This window comes from Xiphias gladius, chromosome 2, assembly GCF_016859285.1.
Source record: "Xiphias gladius isolate SHS-SW01 ecotype Sanya breed wild chromosome 2, ASM1685928v1, whole genome shotgun sequence".
NCBI lineage: Eukaryota > Metazoa > Chordata > Actinopteri > Istiophoriformes > Xiphiidae > Xiphias > Xiphias gladius.
The window spans coordinates 5162863-5182807 of record NC_053401.1 but is presented as its reverse complement, the minus strand read 5'-3'; the positions used below and the strand labels follow the sequence as shown (position 1 = coordinate 5182807).

The window sequence follows — 19945 nt, the reverse complement described above, 5'->3', positions numbered from 1 at the left end:
TTGAAGTCAAGAATGAACTTTGAATTTGATGCTTAGTTATATCTAGTTTGACTACGTGCTGTGGTTTATTTCATTTTTATTTTCAACCGCCTCTTGACCCCTTACCTTTTTAGAATGTTACTTAAACACCGTTGTCCTTTGGTTCTACCTACATAGATTCAACTATTTATTTTATTTATTTATTTTAGGTTTTAAAGCAGCTCTGTCTCTGAGAAATGTTAGAGTAGTCCCACAGGAAGTACTACTCACTGAGTAAGCATGTCAATAAATCGATTCGTTTTTTTGGGGGGGTCTCTAAAATTGATTTTCCTTGATATTGGTGGTTATTTGCCTCATGTTGATTACCAGCTGGAGGCCATTGTTTCCCATTTTTTTATTCACCACTGAATAAAAATCGCTTTACTGCTAGCCCCACACAGTAAAGCGATGCAGCTCCGGACAGCTGTAGAGCTCCGTGGCTGACTGCCCTGGTCAACCTCAAGATTGCTGCTTGATGGGTACCTGATAGGAAGCTGATTGACCGACTAGCTGGGACGCCTGAGCACTGACTGGCAGGTCAATCAGCCTTACAGGCCCCCATTGTGGTTATCAATTATCAGCCTTATATGAAGAGAAACAGCCCTCTCATTCCTAGTCTGACACATCCTGACCTTTACGAACTCCTCAGCTGCTGCCAGACTCTGCTGGCATAACCCTTTAATATTGGTGCCATATTCCAGAACAATGACACTGAATCACCTTTAAGCCCCCATTATGAGGGACTGATTGCTGGCGAATTCAAGACAAGACGTGACTAAAAAAATTCCAGTGTTCCTGAAGGTCAAAGAGTAATGATTAAGAAATATTTCTAGACATTTCTTTATCCAAGACACAGATTCTCTGTGAGGATGTTGGTGGGATGAAGGTACAAGTTATGATAATTCGGATCTGTGGAGAGTCTGACACATCTTCCCTCACTTTTCATTTCTTTATCTTCTTCTCTCAGCTCATTGTGGGGATTATCCAGGCAGCAGAGCTGCCTGCTATGGACATGGGTGGCACATCCGACCCATACGTAAAGGTCTACCTGCTGCCTGACAAGAAGAAGAAGTTTGAGACCAAGGTCCACAGGAAGACCCTCAACCCTGTCTTCAATGAGCAGTTCACCTTCAAGGTACACCTCACAATGAAAGTTTAATTTCAATTGCTTTCACCTTATGCTCAAAAACACTTGTGCATTTCAGTCCCTTTTTTCTGTAGCTGGAGATCTTTTGTTTCCACTGACAGTCTGATTTGCATGCAGCTATTAATGCCGGGAAGGTGTGGAGACAGCAACCAGCTGGCACATTAACAAGCTCCTGACAGAATATGTCTCACACACACAGTTACACTTACACTCTCACACACACACACACACACACACACACACACGCTAAGGCTCAGAGTGATTGGGATTAACTCAGGCAGATGCATCGCTACACCCTGGCACTGCCTCGGCCATAAAGGATGCATGGCTGTTGCTCAGCATCGGGGAAAGTTTTGTTATTCACCCAGCGGTGAAGAGCGCAGGTGTTTGGTGTAAGTTAAGCATAATGTGATGTGATATCCATCTCAATACCAGCTTTATTTGTATATTTTCTGTAATAAATAATTCAAAATAAGGCGACGCATCGTGAAAAAAAACCACTACAGGTGATATAAGCAGCGGTGACACTGTCAAGAATAAAAGATGATTTTGTGAGATAATGTCAAGGACAAACCAAAGAGTCTTATCTCTCCCACACTCTCGTTTTTTATATTTAACAAGGTATTTCCATTTAATAACTTTCATCTCAAAACCGAATGCAGTCAAAGATCAAGAATTTAGATTCCCCCACCTGTCCTTCAGGCATGATAACAGTGTCTGTCAGGCCGGGGGCAGTAGTGATTGATTTGGAAAACCAAAGCAACCACAACATCAGCATCTGCCTGCTTCAGAAACACACAAATCTGTCTCTACTTGATATTTAATTAACTTCAGAATAAAATTTAACAAACATTTCTATGGAAGTTCAGGAATGTCAACATTAAATTGAAATCTCTGAAGCTAATACTGTATTTGTAACAGAACTTTTTAAGCACCTTTAAATATAGCACAGTCGTATGCAACAATACTGCAAACCCTGGCTTCAAAAATCACCACAAAGTTGAAACAATGCCTGTCATACAAAGTCAACGAAAACTGAACATCGGAAGCTTTACAAGGGAAGGGGATATTGCAGAGCTGGATTGCATGATATTGCACAGTTATGCCTAATAAAGTAGTAACTCAGCTGAAATTGTGTTTTTCTTTATGCTGAATTACTAATGAACAATAGTAGAGGTTAACAGAGACAGATTAATGATATGTGGTCCATTCAGACCACATTCAGGCCACATCAGACACTTGGTGACTGTAACTGGTTGCTCGCAACCGGTATCGTTAGCCCAACTGGCTAAGTTCAAGCTCATAGACTCAGTGGATAGATAAGTAGAAGATGAATAGAAGAAACAGACCCCACTGTGTGGTTGAAAGCCCCTAATGATAATATGATGTTTTCTAAAAAAAATATTTCGTCACTTCAGCTTCTGACGACAGGCTGACTAGCTAAGGAATAGCTCAGAAACAGGAAGCTTAGGCTGTCCTTCATCGTATTGGTACTTTTTGGGATCACGTTGCTTGTTGCCTCTGGAGGGAGCTCAGGGAAAGCTGCAGAGGAGTGGCGCAGCGTTACGTAGCACCGTCAGCTTGCCAGTTTGTATTACACACAAAGTGTCACTTCACCGTAGTTTTGTAGTGGCCAGCTGTTCAGTCCAACATATTCAGCCAGTGCAACCTTGTTTCTTTGTTTTCAGAAAGGGAAACCAGCACTGACATTCAGTTTGATGTATACATGGGAGACAATTCTAAACAAACTCCTGACCAAACTGACCAAACTTGCACAAATGTTACACTATCTTCATGCACATTTGCCTGTGTTAAAATGAGTTGAGATCAACCTGAAAGGCCAGTGTACTTGGGTAAGTTGCGTATGCTTTACCTCTATTTAATGAGAAAGCGTTCCCCTTCTTGTGTGTTGCACCCTCTCTGACCTGTTGCCGTCGCCATCCTCCTCAGGTCCCCTATGTAGAGCTTGGTGGGAAGACGCTGGTAATGACGGTGTACGATTTTGACCGCTTCTCCAAACACGACGCCATCGGTGACATCAAGGTGCCCATGAATAAGGTGGACTTCAGCCACATAACAGAGGAGTGGCGGGACCTGCAGAGTGCTGAGAAGGAGGAGGTGAGACTCGTGAAACCTGTGTGGGCAGACACACATGCCGAAAGTTCAGTCCCTCCTCAGAACGGGGGAAGTGACTGGGTTTGAAATCGTTTTGTGACACCTGTCCGAGCGCCAAAACTCAGATCCGTAAATCTTGTGGCCGCTGTTTCGATAGCGATATCGCAGTGATTATCATTCTGAGTTCAGAGAGCTATTTGCGCTTCAACCACCCACAAATGCGGTGCCGTGGCTGATGTAATCCATCTCTCCTGGAAATGTCACTTAATCAGATGTCCACACTTCCCCTTCAATTAATAGAACTGTGACTTTCCAGGCAATAGTTCAGGAGATTCAATTTTCATGGTAAATGTCATGGCATATAGCACGTGTTGCCAGGAGAACCTCATTTTTTGCATTACGGTGGTTTGATTTAAAGGTTAATTATAAGAGTGTTGAATGGCACTCGGTGTGGTGTTGTTTGAGTTGAAGGGCATCACTATACTTCCTTGGTGTTTGGTTGCACCTGCTGCACCTGACAATTATACGCAAGACTTGAGACACTGGAAGAGATTCCCCAGCGTTCAGGCTCAGCAGAGTGCCGGTGCAGCGGCCGACCATGGAAATTTCTACTCCCCGCCTTCTGACTGCTGAAAATTTAAAATGTATCATTATTATTATTACGTTTATCGTGTGAATGCTCTGACCATTATGTGGCACTGAATGGTAATTGGGACTGCATAGAAGTCCCAACTCATTAACCGTCTATTTGTTAAGGATTTTTTTCAGATTGTGCGCAATGGTAGGTGATGTGCAGAACTCAGAGTCTGCTCCAGTGGCTGAAAATTACACCTGCCAAGGTAAAAAGGACTCCATTGGTTTGGGAGCTAAGCAATCGTGTCTATTAACGATTGCAAACAAAATTCAGCGATTTTACTCATTGATCTGTTTTTTTGTACTTTAAGTCTTGAGATTAAAGGAATAGTTTGACATCTGGGGAAACACTTTTTTTTGCTTGCTGTCTGAGAGGTGGATTGAATTAGCTACAGCAATTAAGGTCCTCAGCCGACCTTGCAGTTCACGTTCACCTCCCTAAACTCCGAGTCCACCAGGGCAACCCAAAAATGTCTCACTTAAAGGAAATTATTTTCCAGACTGCTTCGCTTTTCTTTTTTTGCTTGTGAAATACTGGATAGTCATTCCTCCTCAGGCCTCTAAATATCCAGATGAAACAGTCTGAGGAGGAAGAACTCACTCTCTGGCTGAACTTTTCACAACCCATAGACAAATTGTGCAAATTGTGATCAGGGGTCACACACACACACACACACACACACACACACACACACACACACACACAGATCTTGATTTGTTTTAAGAGGTAGCCAAAAGGTTTTGGAGTCACCGGTTTTATATATATATATAAAGCAATGAAAGCTTCGGAAAGACTCAGCATAGCGGTACACAGACTCAAAGAAAGAGAAGCTCTTTTAGGTGTAAATCTTTTAGCTGTGAGCTCAGTGAAAAAGCAAACAGAATTAATGAAATTCAAGATGTAACACTCTGTCTACATGCACGTAACACAATCCTCTTTACTCCGAAGGTCAAATATGAAGTTGCAAGTTTTGAAAATGCCCTTTAAGTTGAAAAGGCAGCAGCTGGCCTTTTACAGTTAGCAGAAAAATATTAAAGAGCTCTCTCACAGCTCTCGACAGGCGTAATTAACCGTCACTCCTTCTCTCGCTGGTCTTCAGTGGCGTGTGCCTTTTTGTTCAAAGTAAGACTATTTTGTCATTGGGTTTTGTAAAGCAGCCACCAGTCAGCATTGTGGATGTTAAATGAAATTGGGGGGGGGGGGGCTTCACAGTATAAAACATACTGCAGATGTTTCCAGCACGCTGATTCTACATGAGGAAATAGGCCCTGATTGAAACGTGATGAAAGACTCCTGAAATACAACGAAGGTCGATGTTAATGTCCGGTTTGTACCCGATTTACAATCTCCCTTCAAACCGGCCACACATAAAACAGGTGTGACCTGAGAGAGTGTTTTTGACTGTGCCTGCTCCTCGCGTTGATGTGGCACGAATATGACTCGCTCTCTGCTCAGTGTCGATAATAAGTCTGTGTTGTGATGGTGATTTGTGTGAACCAGTGGGGGGTGATTGCAGTCGGTACTTTTTTTTTTTTAGGAAAGTGATGAGTGGCAGACAAAAGTGGGAGCCGATATTGGAAAGCATTCAAACCAAAACAAGAGACCGAATCCAGCGTAGAAGATTGAAAACAAGCAAGAACCTGTTCTACAATTGATAAGCTGTGACTCAGAGATATTGTGTAATATGAAGCATACACTGTTCCTTTTTTGGAGCCCTGTAAAAGACACTTTGTCGGTTAGAATGATGTATTTTGTGACTTTAATGTATGTCTACCTGATATATTTTAATCCTGACTGTCAATGCTGTCGAGTTAAACACTGATCCATTTATATAGCACTTGCGGAGTGGAGTAATATAAAATATGTAGATATATATTAAAACAATCCTATATAACACATAGATCCCAGTCAAGTACTCTGTAAATTATAGTAGAGTACATTTTAAATGTTAAAAAGGCAGACGTGAGCTCCAGATTTGGTAAACTGAACAATTTCCAGTGAGTTTAGGAAGGAAATTACGAGCTGTTTTATCCCCCCTCTTCTACCCTCTTACTGAGCGTCTGCTGTGAACACGTGATGCGGTAAATTTGGATTTAGTAGCTGCTGTTAAAACTGTTCTCACCTCTGCAATGTCTCTGCCTCCCCAACAGCAAGAGAAGCTGGGTGACATCTGCTTCTCTCTGCGATACGTGCCCACTGCTGGCAAGCTGACCGTGGTCATCCTCGAGGCCAAAAACCTGAAGAAAATGGATGTGGGAGGCTTGTCAGGTGAGGTGAATTGCAAGGCCGCGCATGTGTGTTTCCACTGACTCTCCCTCTGACGGGGCTTTTGTCTGTAATTATACATGCACTGCACTTTGCCTCTCCTACAACACAGCTAGGTTTTTTTTTCTTTTTTTTTTCTTTCTTTATAGTAACCACCCAAACACATCACCGCTCACGATTATATCTATCGAAGAAAAAAGTCCCCCCCCCCCCAAAAAATCTTAGTACAGATGTTCAGATCCTGAAGAAACTGCACTGTTCAGACCCGGTTCTTTGTGGAAGACACACGTGCAGCCACTAATGATTAAAGCATGCACTAATGAAGACAATATGTTGGGAAAAGAATGAACTAGTAGATAGAATAAAACATATTTCTGCAAAACTTCCCCTGTGAGCGTCGTCACAGTCTTCTTCTCTTACTCCTTTGAGGTTTTTTTGATGCATAGAAGTGTCTGTGCTGGAGCGAAAAAGCCTTTCTATTGTTTTGCTACAGTCTCAAAACACGAAAGCGCAGATGGAAGACGCAAGTTGATGTCTTTGCTGTGCAGCTTTTTTTTTTTTTTTTCTCTGTTTACATCTTTCATTGCACAACCTGTCGTGCCTCAGAGTTGATATGGCACAGCGAGGCGAAGAGTGTGACCAAGACGTATTTGGACCCGGTCCGCACACGTTATCGTTCAGTCTAAATGCGCCTCAACAAAGATTCAACACTAAAATCCAGCATTATAATAATGAGTTTTAGGTTTCCCTTTGTGAGTCACTAGGGTATTGATCAGTTATACAATGTGCAACATTTAACAATGATCATATCGGACACACTCGCATGTACATATTGACACACAGAGCCCTACGTGCACACACGGAGAAACACATACAAAATCACACAATAAGCTGGCCCCTCTCCCTCCCTCCCGCCTCTCCTTCGACTTTCTTCAGTGGTTTCATTTGAAAGTCCCCGGCGTGCACTCCCCTCCCGCCTCGACTCTTTTCTGCTGCAATTACCATACACCTGGGTCCACTTACTTTCTGCCCGACAGCCCAGTCTGCCCATATAAGCCTAAACATCCTGCAGTACAGTAACACAGCGCACATTAAAAGCTCAGAACTCCATTTCATCTTATCAGACCGGCGCGGGCAGCCATTTGGCAGGAAAAAAAAAAAAAACCCTCCCCCGCTGCCATTTTACGCTAGTGGCATTAGCTCTCACCTGTGCCCATTTGCATTGTGGGATCGTCAACATTTTCAGTTGTCAGCCACATCGACCGGCCAATATGAAAGGGGTGTGAATCTGTTCACTTTGAGGGCCAGGTTTCTCTCTCACAGAGCAGGGAAATAGCAGGGAGGCCAGACGCTTTGACACCATGTACTGTATGTCACGTTTAATTGGAGCATGTTTTATCTGTGTGCACTCATCTGTGGGTTTAAGGGTGAATTATTAGCATATAGTAATAGCACAGTGCGCGTTTCTAACTACACGCAACAGGAATATACACTAAATTGGAGTTTGAGTATGTTAGTTGCAACTGAGTTTCTGCTCAGAGAATGGACTTATAAGTGTAGCAGATGGCTGAAGTAATGGGCAGGTCTCTAATAACAATAATTAGCCGCCATCCACAAGGCGGCTCAGCCGGAGCTTAAGGAGGAGGACAGGTAATTGATGGCCTGGGATCAGCCCTCTCCTCCATTGTCATCCTGTTTACCATGCCTAATTATGGCTCACGGAGGAAGATGTGGGTATTATCATTAACCAATGTATAATCAGAAATAATTCTTTTGATTGGCTCCTCAACATACCTCCAAATCTACCTCTATGCTCCGCTTCTTACAAAAACAGACTTTTGAAATACTAGTTTTGAAAGTGCAGTCGACTTTTAGTGCTCCTCACGATTGCTGCTATGCGACTGCGGTGATCCCCCGAGCACCATGCTTTTTAGCTGTCGTCTCAAAATAATCCCAGCCTCATTACAGACATGTTACTCCTCTCTCCACTTTAGCTGGCTCCGAGGCAATGTATAGTTCCAACGCATATCCACTGTGTTGAGTTGGAGACAGTCAGATTTCAAAGAATCTTGAAATTCCACTGTGCAGTGCCATACAGACTAAAGACTTTCCCACACGTTTATCATTTTATTTTGTGCAACAATTGATTAAAAAGGTGCATTTTACAGTATTTCAAGCGTATCCTTGGCATTAAAAATGAGTCAGGCTCGTAAGTGCGTTGGGCACAAAGGCTAAATGTCTGGAGACTCCAATTGAGGACATGCGGGCCTAGAAAAGGTAGTGGCAGCAAAAGTGTTTTGTCCCACCCGCCTTGTACCTCTGAAGACATCCCAGAGGGCGTTGAGGCAGCGCATAACCAGGTAATGGCCCACAGTGGGGGAGGTTATCAAAGCACACAGGCGCCTTGTCAGCAGTAATGGAGCCGCACTGCCCCGACCCGGCGCTCCAGCTCACCATCAAGCCCGTCGGCTGGAGGGTTTATTTGGTTTTGTTCCCCCGGCTAGTTGGACTCGGAGGCTTTCTCCCAGGTAGTGAGGCAACAGGCCCGAGGGACCATTAAAATGATGAACAGGCCTGAGAGAAGAAAGCAATTTGAAAGTGATTAGGGAAATGCAAAATGTATGTCGTCGGTACTTTGCTTTAATAGATGCAAATTCCGAAGATGTAGATAATAAGTAGCAGATGAGTTACAGAAGGATTTCTACGCTTTCAGATAATTAAGACTGTCATTGTGTAAAGAAGACTGCCACATGATATCACTAAGATCCACATCACATTTTGTGAAGGCGGTCTCTGTGGGTCTGCACCTCCGGAGTTGTTCCACCGTAAACGCTGGTGCTTGTGTGTTGTGTGTGTGATACACCGCTGAGTTGAGTGTGTAAAACTGAACCGACAGTCACCCCTGGGTGCACCCACCATGGCAAATCCAGAATGATGGGAGGAAAGCTAAAATGACAGCCAGGCTATATTTAACCCGGCTTTTATTGGTGCTCATTTGGCACAACTCTGCCAGCACCCGCAGCGGCCACACTGGGTGAATATGGAAATACTTTAGGAAGAAACAAATCGTGCGTTTGGTGTCGTGTGTCTGTGCACGTAATAAAGTATTGTAGCTTCAGCTGTGATAGGCACTACCCTCGCCAAAATAATCCAAATGGCTCACAGCTAGCAATTATTCACAGCTTGAAATACAAACTTTAAGTAATCAGTTTAAAATTAGACTGCTTTAGCAACCCTACTTAGCTCTCCAGCTGATTTGGCTCAGAGCGCGTCCCCTATCCAGGAACGTGCTGCTAGCTTCCCGGGGGAAATGTACGGGCCACTCGTTGTCCGTCGCCTCATAAAACTGGGGCCAGGATCCGGGGCTCAGATGAGTAACCCCTCAGGATCGCGAAGACGGGCCTCTGTGCTGCGCACACACTTCTGAGGAAGAGCCCTAGTATCAGGAGCGCTGCCATTCATCCATAAAATGGGGAAGATTACATCCGTCTGGGATGAGACAGTAAAATGGGCCGGATATGAGGTACGGCGAGCCTCCCAAAACTCAATAATACCAAGCTGTAATCTGCTGGCCAGAAAGATAAGGGCGTCTGAATAGCAGTTATGTGGCGCCACAGGTGTGTTCTCTCTTTTTTTTTTTTTTTTGGCCTGAGAAAGGGTTACATATTCCCATTCAGCTGTTGTATTGTGTTTATTCAGGCGCCGTTACCAATATAAGAGGATACATGACATGTACTTAACACGGATTGTAGAAAACCCCTCCCTCAACAGTCAATGTCCAATCATGGCACAACAGGCCTTGAAGTCTGGAGGGTGATGTCTTTGTTTTTTAACCTTTCCCAAACTACACTACTATCACTACAGGAAATGTGTAAGGAATGTATTAACGTGCTTATTTGTATGTTCCCCCCTGGCTAAGTAGCTTCCTACCTACATTAGTAACCTAGCATTACTCCCAAGGCAAAGAATTAGCATATCGTTAATTAACTGCATTCGTTAATGGGGTTTATATGCGACCAGCTGGTCCAGGATGCAAACAGGGTTCGGCTCTGTCTTGCTCTTCATGGGATTTTTCTGGGAAGTTTACACTCCAGTAACCCCAGCCAACATTACCCAAAATAGTGTTAAATTTTCCAAACACATCAGCAAATCCTCATACTAAGCCTTACTAAGCCTTTTCTCTGCCAAACAGGGTTATGTTAGAACGAAATAACATTTTACATGCTTTCTTATCATACTTACTCTCATCACACACTAAAAGGACTTACTAGTTCTTCCCCACAATACAACAACAATTCTGTTTCTCTATTTCCATGTCTTCTACATGGCTCATCAACAAGGAAGCTAACTTTTTGCAGTTTTGAGATGGTTCATTAAAAATTGTCTTCTTTAAGCACAAATCTCAAAGATCCCTCTTCTAGACCCTCCTTGCCCCTTGCCATTTCTCAGCTTTTGCGCTTGACTGTCTTTAGATCTCTGTGAATTTGATGAGACAGAGGTCCGCCTACACGAGATTAGTTTGACGCAGAAAAAAGAAAAGAACTGAGGAGTTTCTCTGAGCAGCGACAGCCACCCGTGGCTGATCAGACAAAGGAAACCTGCAGACTCTCCACTTCATACAGATCATCCAAGGGGGGCAAATGTGACGGTATTGGCAAGGGATTTATGGGAGTTCGGTGCAGAATTAACAAAGAATTCCAACAGAATAAGACTGAGAATTGTAAAATTTTAAGCTAAGTTGCCGAGATTCCCAAAGTTAGAGCTTCGTGGTGTCAAATTTTGAATGTGAGACACTGACTTGATGAATAAAAACAGTACCTAAAAAGCTCATTCTGCTGTTTGACACATACTAGATGAGGCTGGAGAAGTTCCTTATTTAGGTACTACCGGATGCATTCATTTCCTGCATAGAGTGACAACACACTCAACCACAATCCTCATTCACTGTTTTTATCATCCCAGCACGCCAGCTCTTCTCAGCAGGAGGGTAATAATGGACACCCACTCCATTAGGAGCCTGCTGCCTTTGCACTCATGTCTCTGTTTGTGTGGTTTTTCTCTCTATGTTCTTGTCAGCTGCCCTGGATGAGTCCGCCAGTCTGCAATCAGGTCCTTATCCCCCCCTAAATTGGATAAAAGATTAAGGGAGCTAAGCATGTCCAGTATTTGCTATTGCTAGAAATCCTGCAGTGTTCCAACTAAAAACTGAGATCTTTTCAGAGCAGCCCACACATCGAAAACAATAAGCATAACAAAGACTTTGTGCATATGGGATCCACAGATAAATCCAGATTATCAGAGCAAGTGGTGGTCCAACAACTAATTATAAGCTTTGTTCCAAAGTCTTCCCCTATATTCAATATGATGCACAACTCGGAGGTTCAGTATTTAGGTGGGGTATTGTTAACCTCAGGCAGGGGACTACCTTATTAGCATCCCTGAGATTACTGTGGTTATTTGTTTTTGTCTTTTAAAGCAGGGGGTTTTCTTAGAAGATGAATGACACAACTTGTTTTTCATTAAGTTTCCTCCTATAGCTTGTATATTCTTCATGACTGTGGGCTGAGATTATGTGCTCTTAACACACAGAACCACATTTTTCACACTGTAAACTATGCCCTGGGATTTATGTACTTATTTACTTAATTTATATTAATTAGTTTATAATGAGAGATGCCTGGTTTTAATGTTTTTAAATTTTTCTCCTCAAATTTATGTTGTAATACGTTTTCTACAAAAATATATCATTCTACACCTTGTTGTTTTAGATGATTGGAAGGTATATACAGTTGCTTCAGAGAGTATTCAGGCCCCTTTTAAATGGATAAAATCTATGCTCAATAACCCATAATAACAAAGTGAAAACAGGTTTTTCGAAATGTTTGCAAATTTATTAAAAATAAAAAAACTGAACTTTCTTATTCACATAAGTATTCAGACCCTTTGCTGTGGTGCTCCAAATTTTGGTCAGGTGCATCCTCGTTGCTTTAATTACCCTTGAGATGTGTCTAGAACTTAGTTGGAGTCCACCTGTGGGAAACTGAATTGATTGGACATAGTTTAGAAAGGCACACACTTGTGTTTATAAGGTACCACAATTCACACTGCATGTCAAAACAAAAAACCAAGCCCCGAAATCCAAGGAACTCTCTGTAGACCTCCACCATAAAACTGTGGCGAGGCATAGATCAGGGAAAGGGTATAAAACCATTTCTGAAGCTCTGAGTGTTCCGAGGAGCTCAGTGGCCTCAATACTTACGGGAGTGGAAGAGGTTTGGAACCGTTGGGACTCTTCCTAGAGTTGGCCGTCCAGCCAAACTGAGTAACCGGGCAAAAAAAGGGACTTGGTTGGGGAGGTGACCAAGAACTCAAAGGTCACTCTGACAGAGCGTCAGAAGTCCTCTTCGGCGATGGGAGAACCTGCCGGACGGACGACCATCTCAGCAACACTCCATCAATCATGCTTTTATGGTAGAGTGGCTAGACAGAGGCCACTTTGGGTAAAAGGAGTATGACGGCACACTTAGGGCTAATAAAGAGTAAAGATTATACCTGGTTTCTATTATTTACATCTTTGCAGTTTTATGTTCATTGGTCCAGCCCATGTGTTAAAACACAAATGATCACTCAAGAACAAACATGCGGGACATATGACGTGGTAACAAGATGATTTTCCGACTAACCTAATAAGCACCCACCAGCTGCAGCAGCAGATCGTATTTAGTGAGAATAAAGGGAATGAATAAGATGAGTACATATTCTTTGAGCCACAGTAATTATCGAATCCACACTCGTCTTTTGGATCCTTTTGTATGCCACTGAAAATTACAGTGGAACTCGTTAAATCGTTCAGCTGCCCATACTTTGGACTCATGAGGATCTCTTTGAATGTGAAAATTAACTGTCTCACCTTGTCCCTTTAGCGGCCCAATCAGAGCCAAAAAACATGGTGTTTATTTCACAGTTTGAAAAGGCGATTACTGCCTATCCACTTGTCAGTATTACCTCATAGCCCAAACCAAGACACTAGCTCTCCTCTCGTCCAATTTAGTTTGATTACATTTTGGAGAATGTAAACAAATCAAGAGAAGTAGCGTCACCTCATACACGAAAGCGACGGGTAGTTTGCTGTTATCAGAGACACTCTCTACCTGATTGCCAGAGAGTGGATGAAGACAGACAAAGCAGACCACTTGAGTGACTACTTGAGATAGCATTCAGACAGATGAAAATGAGGCTCTCGAATGGGGAAGGTTAACTGAGTGATGGATATACACAGGGCTTTCATGCTCATGCCTTATAACCACTGCTCATCTCGTGTTTTGGAAGTATTAATCCATCACTGATGTTGGTACTGTCATTAGAGCGTTGGTTTTAAGCTGCTATAATCAATATTTTTGTATTTACAGTGGATCAGGCTGCAACATGTTTGTTAAAAAAAAGGGTCGGCTTGTAGTGACAAACCCATGTTTTGGTTTCATGGCCTGCAACTTTGCTTCTCATCAGCATTGTTGTCATCAGGCCAGCTCTGATAAACGAAGTGAAGGCAAATAGGTAACTGCTTGCTAACGTGTTCACCACATCAACTTTATAATGCAATGATATGTCAGTATGCTGCCCTCAAGCGGCAAAAAAAATCCTTTCATGCACTTTTAACTCCTATAAAACATTAAAGGAAAGAAAAAAATAGAAGAAAATCAAAATCAATGTCTTTAAATCTTGTTTTTTTTTTTTAAAAAGTCAAATTTATGTGTGAAATTACTCTTATTTTTTTGTGTGCAGATCCATATGTGAAGATCCACCTGATGCAGAACGGCAAGAGGCTGAAGAAGAAGAAGACGACAATCAAGAAGAACACTCTCAACCCTTACTACAACGAATCTTTTAGCTTTGAAGTCCCATTTGAACAAATCCAGGTACACCTTCTACTTTTTTCATCAATTTACAGAACATTCTCAAATTTATTTGATTTCTAAAAGGTATTGTGCGGCACTGTAGGGACAAATTGCACTGTACAAACCAGCAAACATTTGGTTTCATATAAGTAACTGATAAGTGGGAGCTCATTTACCAAATAATCAGTTTAGAGGCTTCGACTCATAACACTTTAATCAAAGGCACTTCAGCTTAAATCAGCCTTGGTTTCGCAATTTGACAAGCCAATTGCTCTGTGGATGTGAATTTTCTGCACTTTGCTACTGCCTGTGGCATGTATCTCGTGGTGTTTGTAGCATGTCTTACGGTGATTACCATGCACATTATGATAAGTGCATACACCGGCAACTGTGCCAAACGGTGCTTTTATGGATGCTTTAGCTATGTTTCGAGAAGAAAAAGAAGAAGTAAAGCAGGGATCTTCTTCCAGGACATTATGAGGGAAAGGATAAAAAAAACGCACAAACTGTGCCAGAAAGGAGTAGCAATCAATGACATTATCTCTTCAGGCAAGACAGTAATTGAGTCAAATTGATTAAGCCTGTCACAGCTCACAAATCACGGGTTTGGGTCCATGAGCCTCTGATTCAATTTAAACTTTGCTGATCACAATTAACCCCGTCAAATCAAGCTCCTACTTAGTGCCGCTGATACCGCTATGTTGGCTAAATTTGCATTTCTTCTCTCGTCACCAAGATGCAGGTTGATCATTAAATGATTATTAGTGCCAATGATTGAATCATAAACTTTTCATTGATTGGGTGTATTGAATGCTCTCCTGAAAGCGATGAGAATGAGAATATGATGCAGGTTAAAAGCACACTAACAGGACTTAATTTGACTGTGACCAATCAGTCGAACAGCAACTAGGCTCCTTAAAGAGGTTGTAGTAGATGTTAAACTAATGGACACCCTCAACATCGCTGGTAGTTCTGACTGTATTGCATTTGATTTTAAACACAGACTTAGTCCCACAATATTACCTGTGTCTGCTGTTTTAGGGCAAGCAAATACAGTTTCATTTGTTAATTGTTGTCTCAGGCAGCTTTTTTCCCCCACCCTGTTAACATTTACGACAGATTACACAGACTGCTTACAGAGAGCTACAAACCGCTCTTAGCAGCAGAGGCGGACTGTTGGATTTTAGTTAAACTTGACCTTGGGACTATTCGTGTAATTAATCTAAAGATTTCAACTGTCTCAGAGATTGTGTGGGAATGACAAACAGCGCTCTAAATTGGTCTATCTCGAAACACTAACAGAGGGTTTGTTATTGACTGAAGTTGTTCTCAGCACTAACACAGTTAGCCGTGAAGGACTCAGTCAACCTATTTAGAGTCACTTGTTTTCATATATAGTGTTTTACACACTCACTTTTTCCCCGTAATGGCACATATAAACTGTGAGACTTTGTCTCTCCTGGTTTTTGAGTAACTTGAAATGTATACTACGAACTAGACAAGACCAGTGAACCTAAGTAGCGCATTTTATACACAAAGCAAATTTAAAGTGCTTAGAAAAAAGACCAAAAGAAAAAAGTGCTTTAAAAGTAGTTAAGTAAGTGAAAACTGAAAAATAAATAGCATGGAGTCCAGGACTTAAGAGCAAGGTGTATAATGCTGAGAGCTTAAGATTCAGATGAACATAAAATAACAATCATGAGCCATCCTTGTTTTAAAGAAGTCAGTCAGTTAAAGTCTTATATCTTGCTAAAAAATCTAACATTTTCAAAAAAAAAAATATTCAAGTTTCATCCTACTTTGGGTTCAACATAAAAATTTATAAGGTGTAATTTAAGGAATAGTTAAATATTTTGGGAAATATGTTTAGCTGGTCTGGCTCCATCCAAAGTTCAAAAAATGCCTAAAAGCACCTCTAAAGCTCACAATTTAACTTTTTGTGTGTTGCTTGCTGTTGTGTGTTTAGTCAAAACTGTAAATAATTAATTACAATTTTCTGTCTTAACGGGGACTCCGTTGCTGTAGCTATTTCTCGGTGAACCATAACTGGGTGACTGCACAGCTTCCGGGAGTCGTTTCGTAACAATGAGGTTGCCGGGTTTCGTTCTGTTAGCCTGTGCTGCAGCCAGGGGACGTAGCTCAGAAGGGTGATGCCGATGGATTAACTGTTGAGCGTTATATAAGATTGATACAGAGCTTCTTGTGTTTCTCTCGGGAAAGAGAGCAAAAAAGCGTTTTCCTAAATGTTGAACAATTCCTTTGAAATAAATACCTTTACATTCTCTGATTAAAGCCAAAACAGGAAAGAAATCGTTAAAGCTTCGGAAAAATGAGCCTAAACTTTTGCTGGATAAAAAACCTGCCCTGCATTTGAAAGAAAGTGAGTAACTGTATTTCTCAGAATGTCGAATGATCCCTTTCCGGTATTGACACTTATTGGTAAAGCAGGTGCAGCAAGGACGGTGCTGACTGGTCAGTGATAACTAATGAAAGAGCCCGCTAATTCCCCGTGAAAGAGTCTTGTTTCAATAAGCAATTTGAAGGTGAACCGTCTCTTTAAAAATCAACTAACCCCAACTGGCCATCTGGGAACCTTATTTAGTATTTCATTACATGCCGTATTAGCCATGCTCTTTTAGAACATTGGTTCTGTGCTTGTGCAGGTGGCGGTAGCTCCGTCTCAGTGGTGCCGGTGGATCGAAACTTAATCAGGGCTTTTTGTGCACTAATTCATATTCTCTGCCAGGGATGAGACCCAGGTCCCTCCCCTCTGCAGTCTCCCCTTGAATAAACACACGCCGAGGCTGTCGTAGACCTCTGAGTAATCAAACATTCTGCCGTATCTGGCTCTGAAAATAACCGAGGCCTGGTCTGGAATGTCAGTTACCGTTAATCAACGTTAGTGTCTGAAGGACCACGTCATTCTCTGCATCACTGTACATTACTTAAAGCGATAATCAGGCACAGTTTCAAATAGCTTAATACACAAACCCTTACATTTTCCCACTCTGAAATAACTGATGTTTCAGTGTAGGCTGTACTTTGTGTATGAGGCATTTTAAAATACTGTTTTAACCACTCTGCATATAGTACCTGAGAGACGTTCCCGCGTGTACAAGCATATACTGCAGTTGAGTCTGTCTGATGATTATATAACAGAAATACCTTTTCCCTATATTACATCAGGTCCTCATTGATGTGTAGGGGACATTACATTTATTTGGCACAGGCCTCTGTCTCTGACATTTTACAGTTGATCTCTGTCGGTACAAATCTGATTATAATGATAATAATAATTAGTAATGTTTTAGTAAATCATTATAGAGCACTTTTCTAAACAAAACTTTGAAAGAACTACACAACAAAGAAACGAATAAAAGACAAAAATGATCAGGAGATAAAATAGAGAACGAAAAGTTTAATAGGTAAAAACTAAGCAAAATAGAGGGAGTATAAAGTGATGATTATTTGTGATCATAGCGATATAGTGATAAAAGTGGGCAGTAACTCAGAAAATGTAAATCCGTTGTTTCACTGAAACAAACATGGCATGTAGGAGATGGAAATTAACCGTCTGTACGCTGACGACAGCCTGATTTGTTTCCATGTCTCCCCTTTCCACAGAAAGTGCAAATTGTTATAACTGTTCTGGACTATGACAAGATCGGCAAGAACGATGCCATCGGCAAGGTCTTTGTGGGCCTCAACAGCTCGGGGACGGAGCTGCGCCACTGGTCCGACATGCTGGCCAACCCCAGGAGACCCATCGCTCAGTGGCACGTGCTGAAGCCTGAGGAGGAGGTGGACGCTCAGCTCTCCACCAAGAAATAGGCAGGGCCCGTTCGGCACCTGCCTTGTAGTACTCTTTAGCCAGTATGTGTAAATACCTCAGTGATATATGGGTCCATCCATGTAACCCCCATCTTTAACCCGCCTCTCCCAGCTTTGCTGCTCCTGATTTCACGCTCAATCCTAATTGTTGAAGCTCCCCGCGACATCCTGTCCTCTGCTTCTTTTCTATCAGGTTCATCGCTTTCTCTCTCTCTTTTTTATTTTTTCCTCCATTCTGATTCAGCACTTTTTCTTTTTCATCTCTAAGCCCTTAAATGCCCCGACCAAATGCCCCCTTCTTTTAAGCAATATGATCTGTATAGATAGCGCATGACTGAAAGAATTTATTGTACCACAGTTGTATATATAAGTATGCAGACAAAAATGATTTCTAGTTTATGTGTTTGTATGTTGTTACCCGTTTCCTAATCTGTGTATATCTTGATGTTTTTAATAAGATGTTCTATTTTAAATTATGTAAATGCAGATATAGAGGAAAGCCAATATTATATATCCCAGGATTTAAAAATTCTACCTTATTACCTTATTGCATTCCAGAAAATGAAGAAAAAAAAAAAAAAGGGTTTCCAACCTGCAAGTTGAAATATATTCACATTGTAAAGGACGTCGTCTGGCTTTACGTTCAGAAAAGGATCATCACAGAAAAGACAAACAGATGAATATATACACACAAAACTCCAAAATACAAGGCCATTAACTACTATGGTTCTGTGGGAAAAAAATAATGCTGCTGGAAATTATACAAGCACATGATTTCTTATGACTTTTTGTACTTTTTCCTCAATCAGAGGACCTATATGTTTGGCTTGATGCACAACGTTACCGCAAACAATAGTTAATACAAACCAGTTAGCATTTCATTTCAACATATCTGGCAGTTTCCCCCTAAGTTAAATAGGTCCTTGATTTAAAGGCCATCGTTTACTTATACAGGCTTGTTTTCTTTTTCAAAAGTAGAAAGTACTGCCTCCAAAAAAAAAACAAAAAAAAAGACGACTCATTTCTTAACCCTTCAGAAACAGACCCCCTTGTGAAAAAGCACCAAGCTGTAGCCATTGTGTCCTTAAGCTCGTATTTTGTTAACTGCGTACTTTAAACAGCCTCGTCGTTGTTGGAAGTATATCGCATTTAGGCCAGGGTCCGCTCTTGGAGACGGCGTTTAAAAAAAAAAAAAAGAGTCGTGACTCTGGTTTTAAGAGGACTATTTTTTAGAGCAACTCAACGTCTCGACTATTTTTCGTAAACTGCATGATTTTTTTTACAATCTTTACTAAAGGCTGGGACAGGGGGGAGATCTACTGACACCGGGGGAAGCTCTTCTGACACGATCCCCTTGCCTTCAATCAGAGGAGAGGAAGAAAAAAAACCAAGAGTAACGTTTAAACTTTGGGTCAATGTAATGTTGACAGAGGTGAAGCGAGTTTCTAAACACTGCCATTTTTAGGGAGGTCGACTTATGTAGAGAGCCTCCCTTCATGCACACTCCCACTTGCTAGTGGTTGTAGCTTTGGTTTATTGGGAACAATGTCTTTGGCTGCAACGGTGCCCCGAATCGCAGTCTTTTCTTTGCGTTGCCTTCTCACAGTGACAACAGAGCTAGCCATGTGTTACTGCCAATTTTAACTTTTATGTGGCTGCTGTTTTGCACTGGATGTCTTTGAACTAGCTTGTTGACTTCTTTGGAAAAACCATTTTTTTTTTTTTTGGAACGATTGTTGGCTGGCTTTACTTCAGGACACCTGCAGGGGGAGCCAGACATCCTTCCTTGCCTGATCGGCTTAATTAAAAAGAAAGAAAAGCAATGATGACACATCATGTTTCAGCCAACAGCAGTTACATCAGTTTTTTATTTTTATTTATTTATTTATTTATTTTGTCTTGTTGGCACAGGACTACACCAAGAGAATGCGAAGTAACCGTAAAAGTTAATGGTCTGTGTAGGCTATTAGTCCATCATGTCCTTTACTACGGGTCCAAATTAGGAAAGGAATAAGTTTTAATCCATGAAAACCATGAAGT

The 19945-nt window shown here is 41.7% G+C and overlaps 1 protein-coding gene across 5 annotated transcripts in view; it reads left to right on the top strand.

The window, feature by feature from the left end:
* syt1a (synaptotagmin Ia) overlaps positions 1-18603 on the top strand; it is a 173385-nt gene extending 154782 nt beyond the window's left edge. For all 5 annotated transcript variants that reach the window (XM_040140620.1, XM_040140629.1, XM_040140611.1 and 2 more), the window contains 5 exons: positions 986-1153; positions 3116-3283; positions 6065-6182; positions 13962-14095; positions 17699-18603. In XM_040140620.1, the coding sequence (XP_039996554.1) occupies positions 986-1153; positions 3116-3283; positions 6065-6182; positions 13962-14095; positions 17699-17905 (795 nt within the window). In that variant the 3' untranslated portion in view covers positions 17906-18603. The remainder of the gene's footprint in view (positions 1-985; positions 1154-3115; positions 3284-6064; positions 6183-13961; positions 14096-17698) is intronic.
* The last annotated feature ends 1342 nt before the right edge of the window (positions 18604-19945 follow it).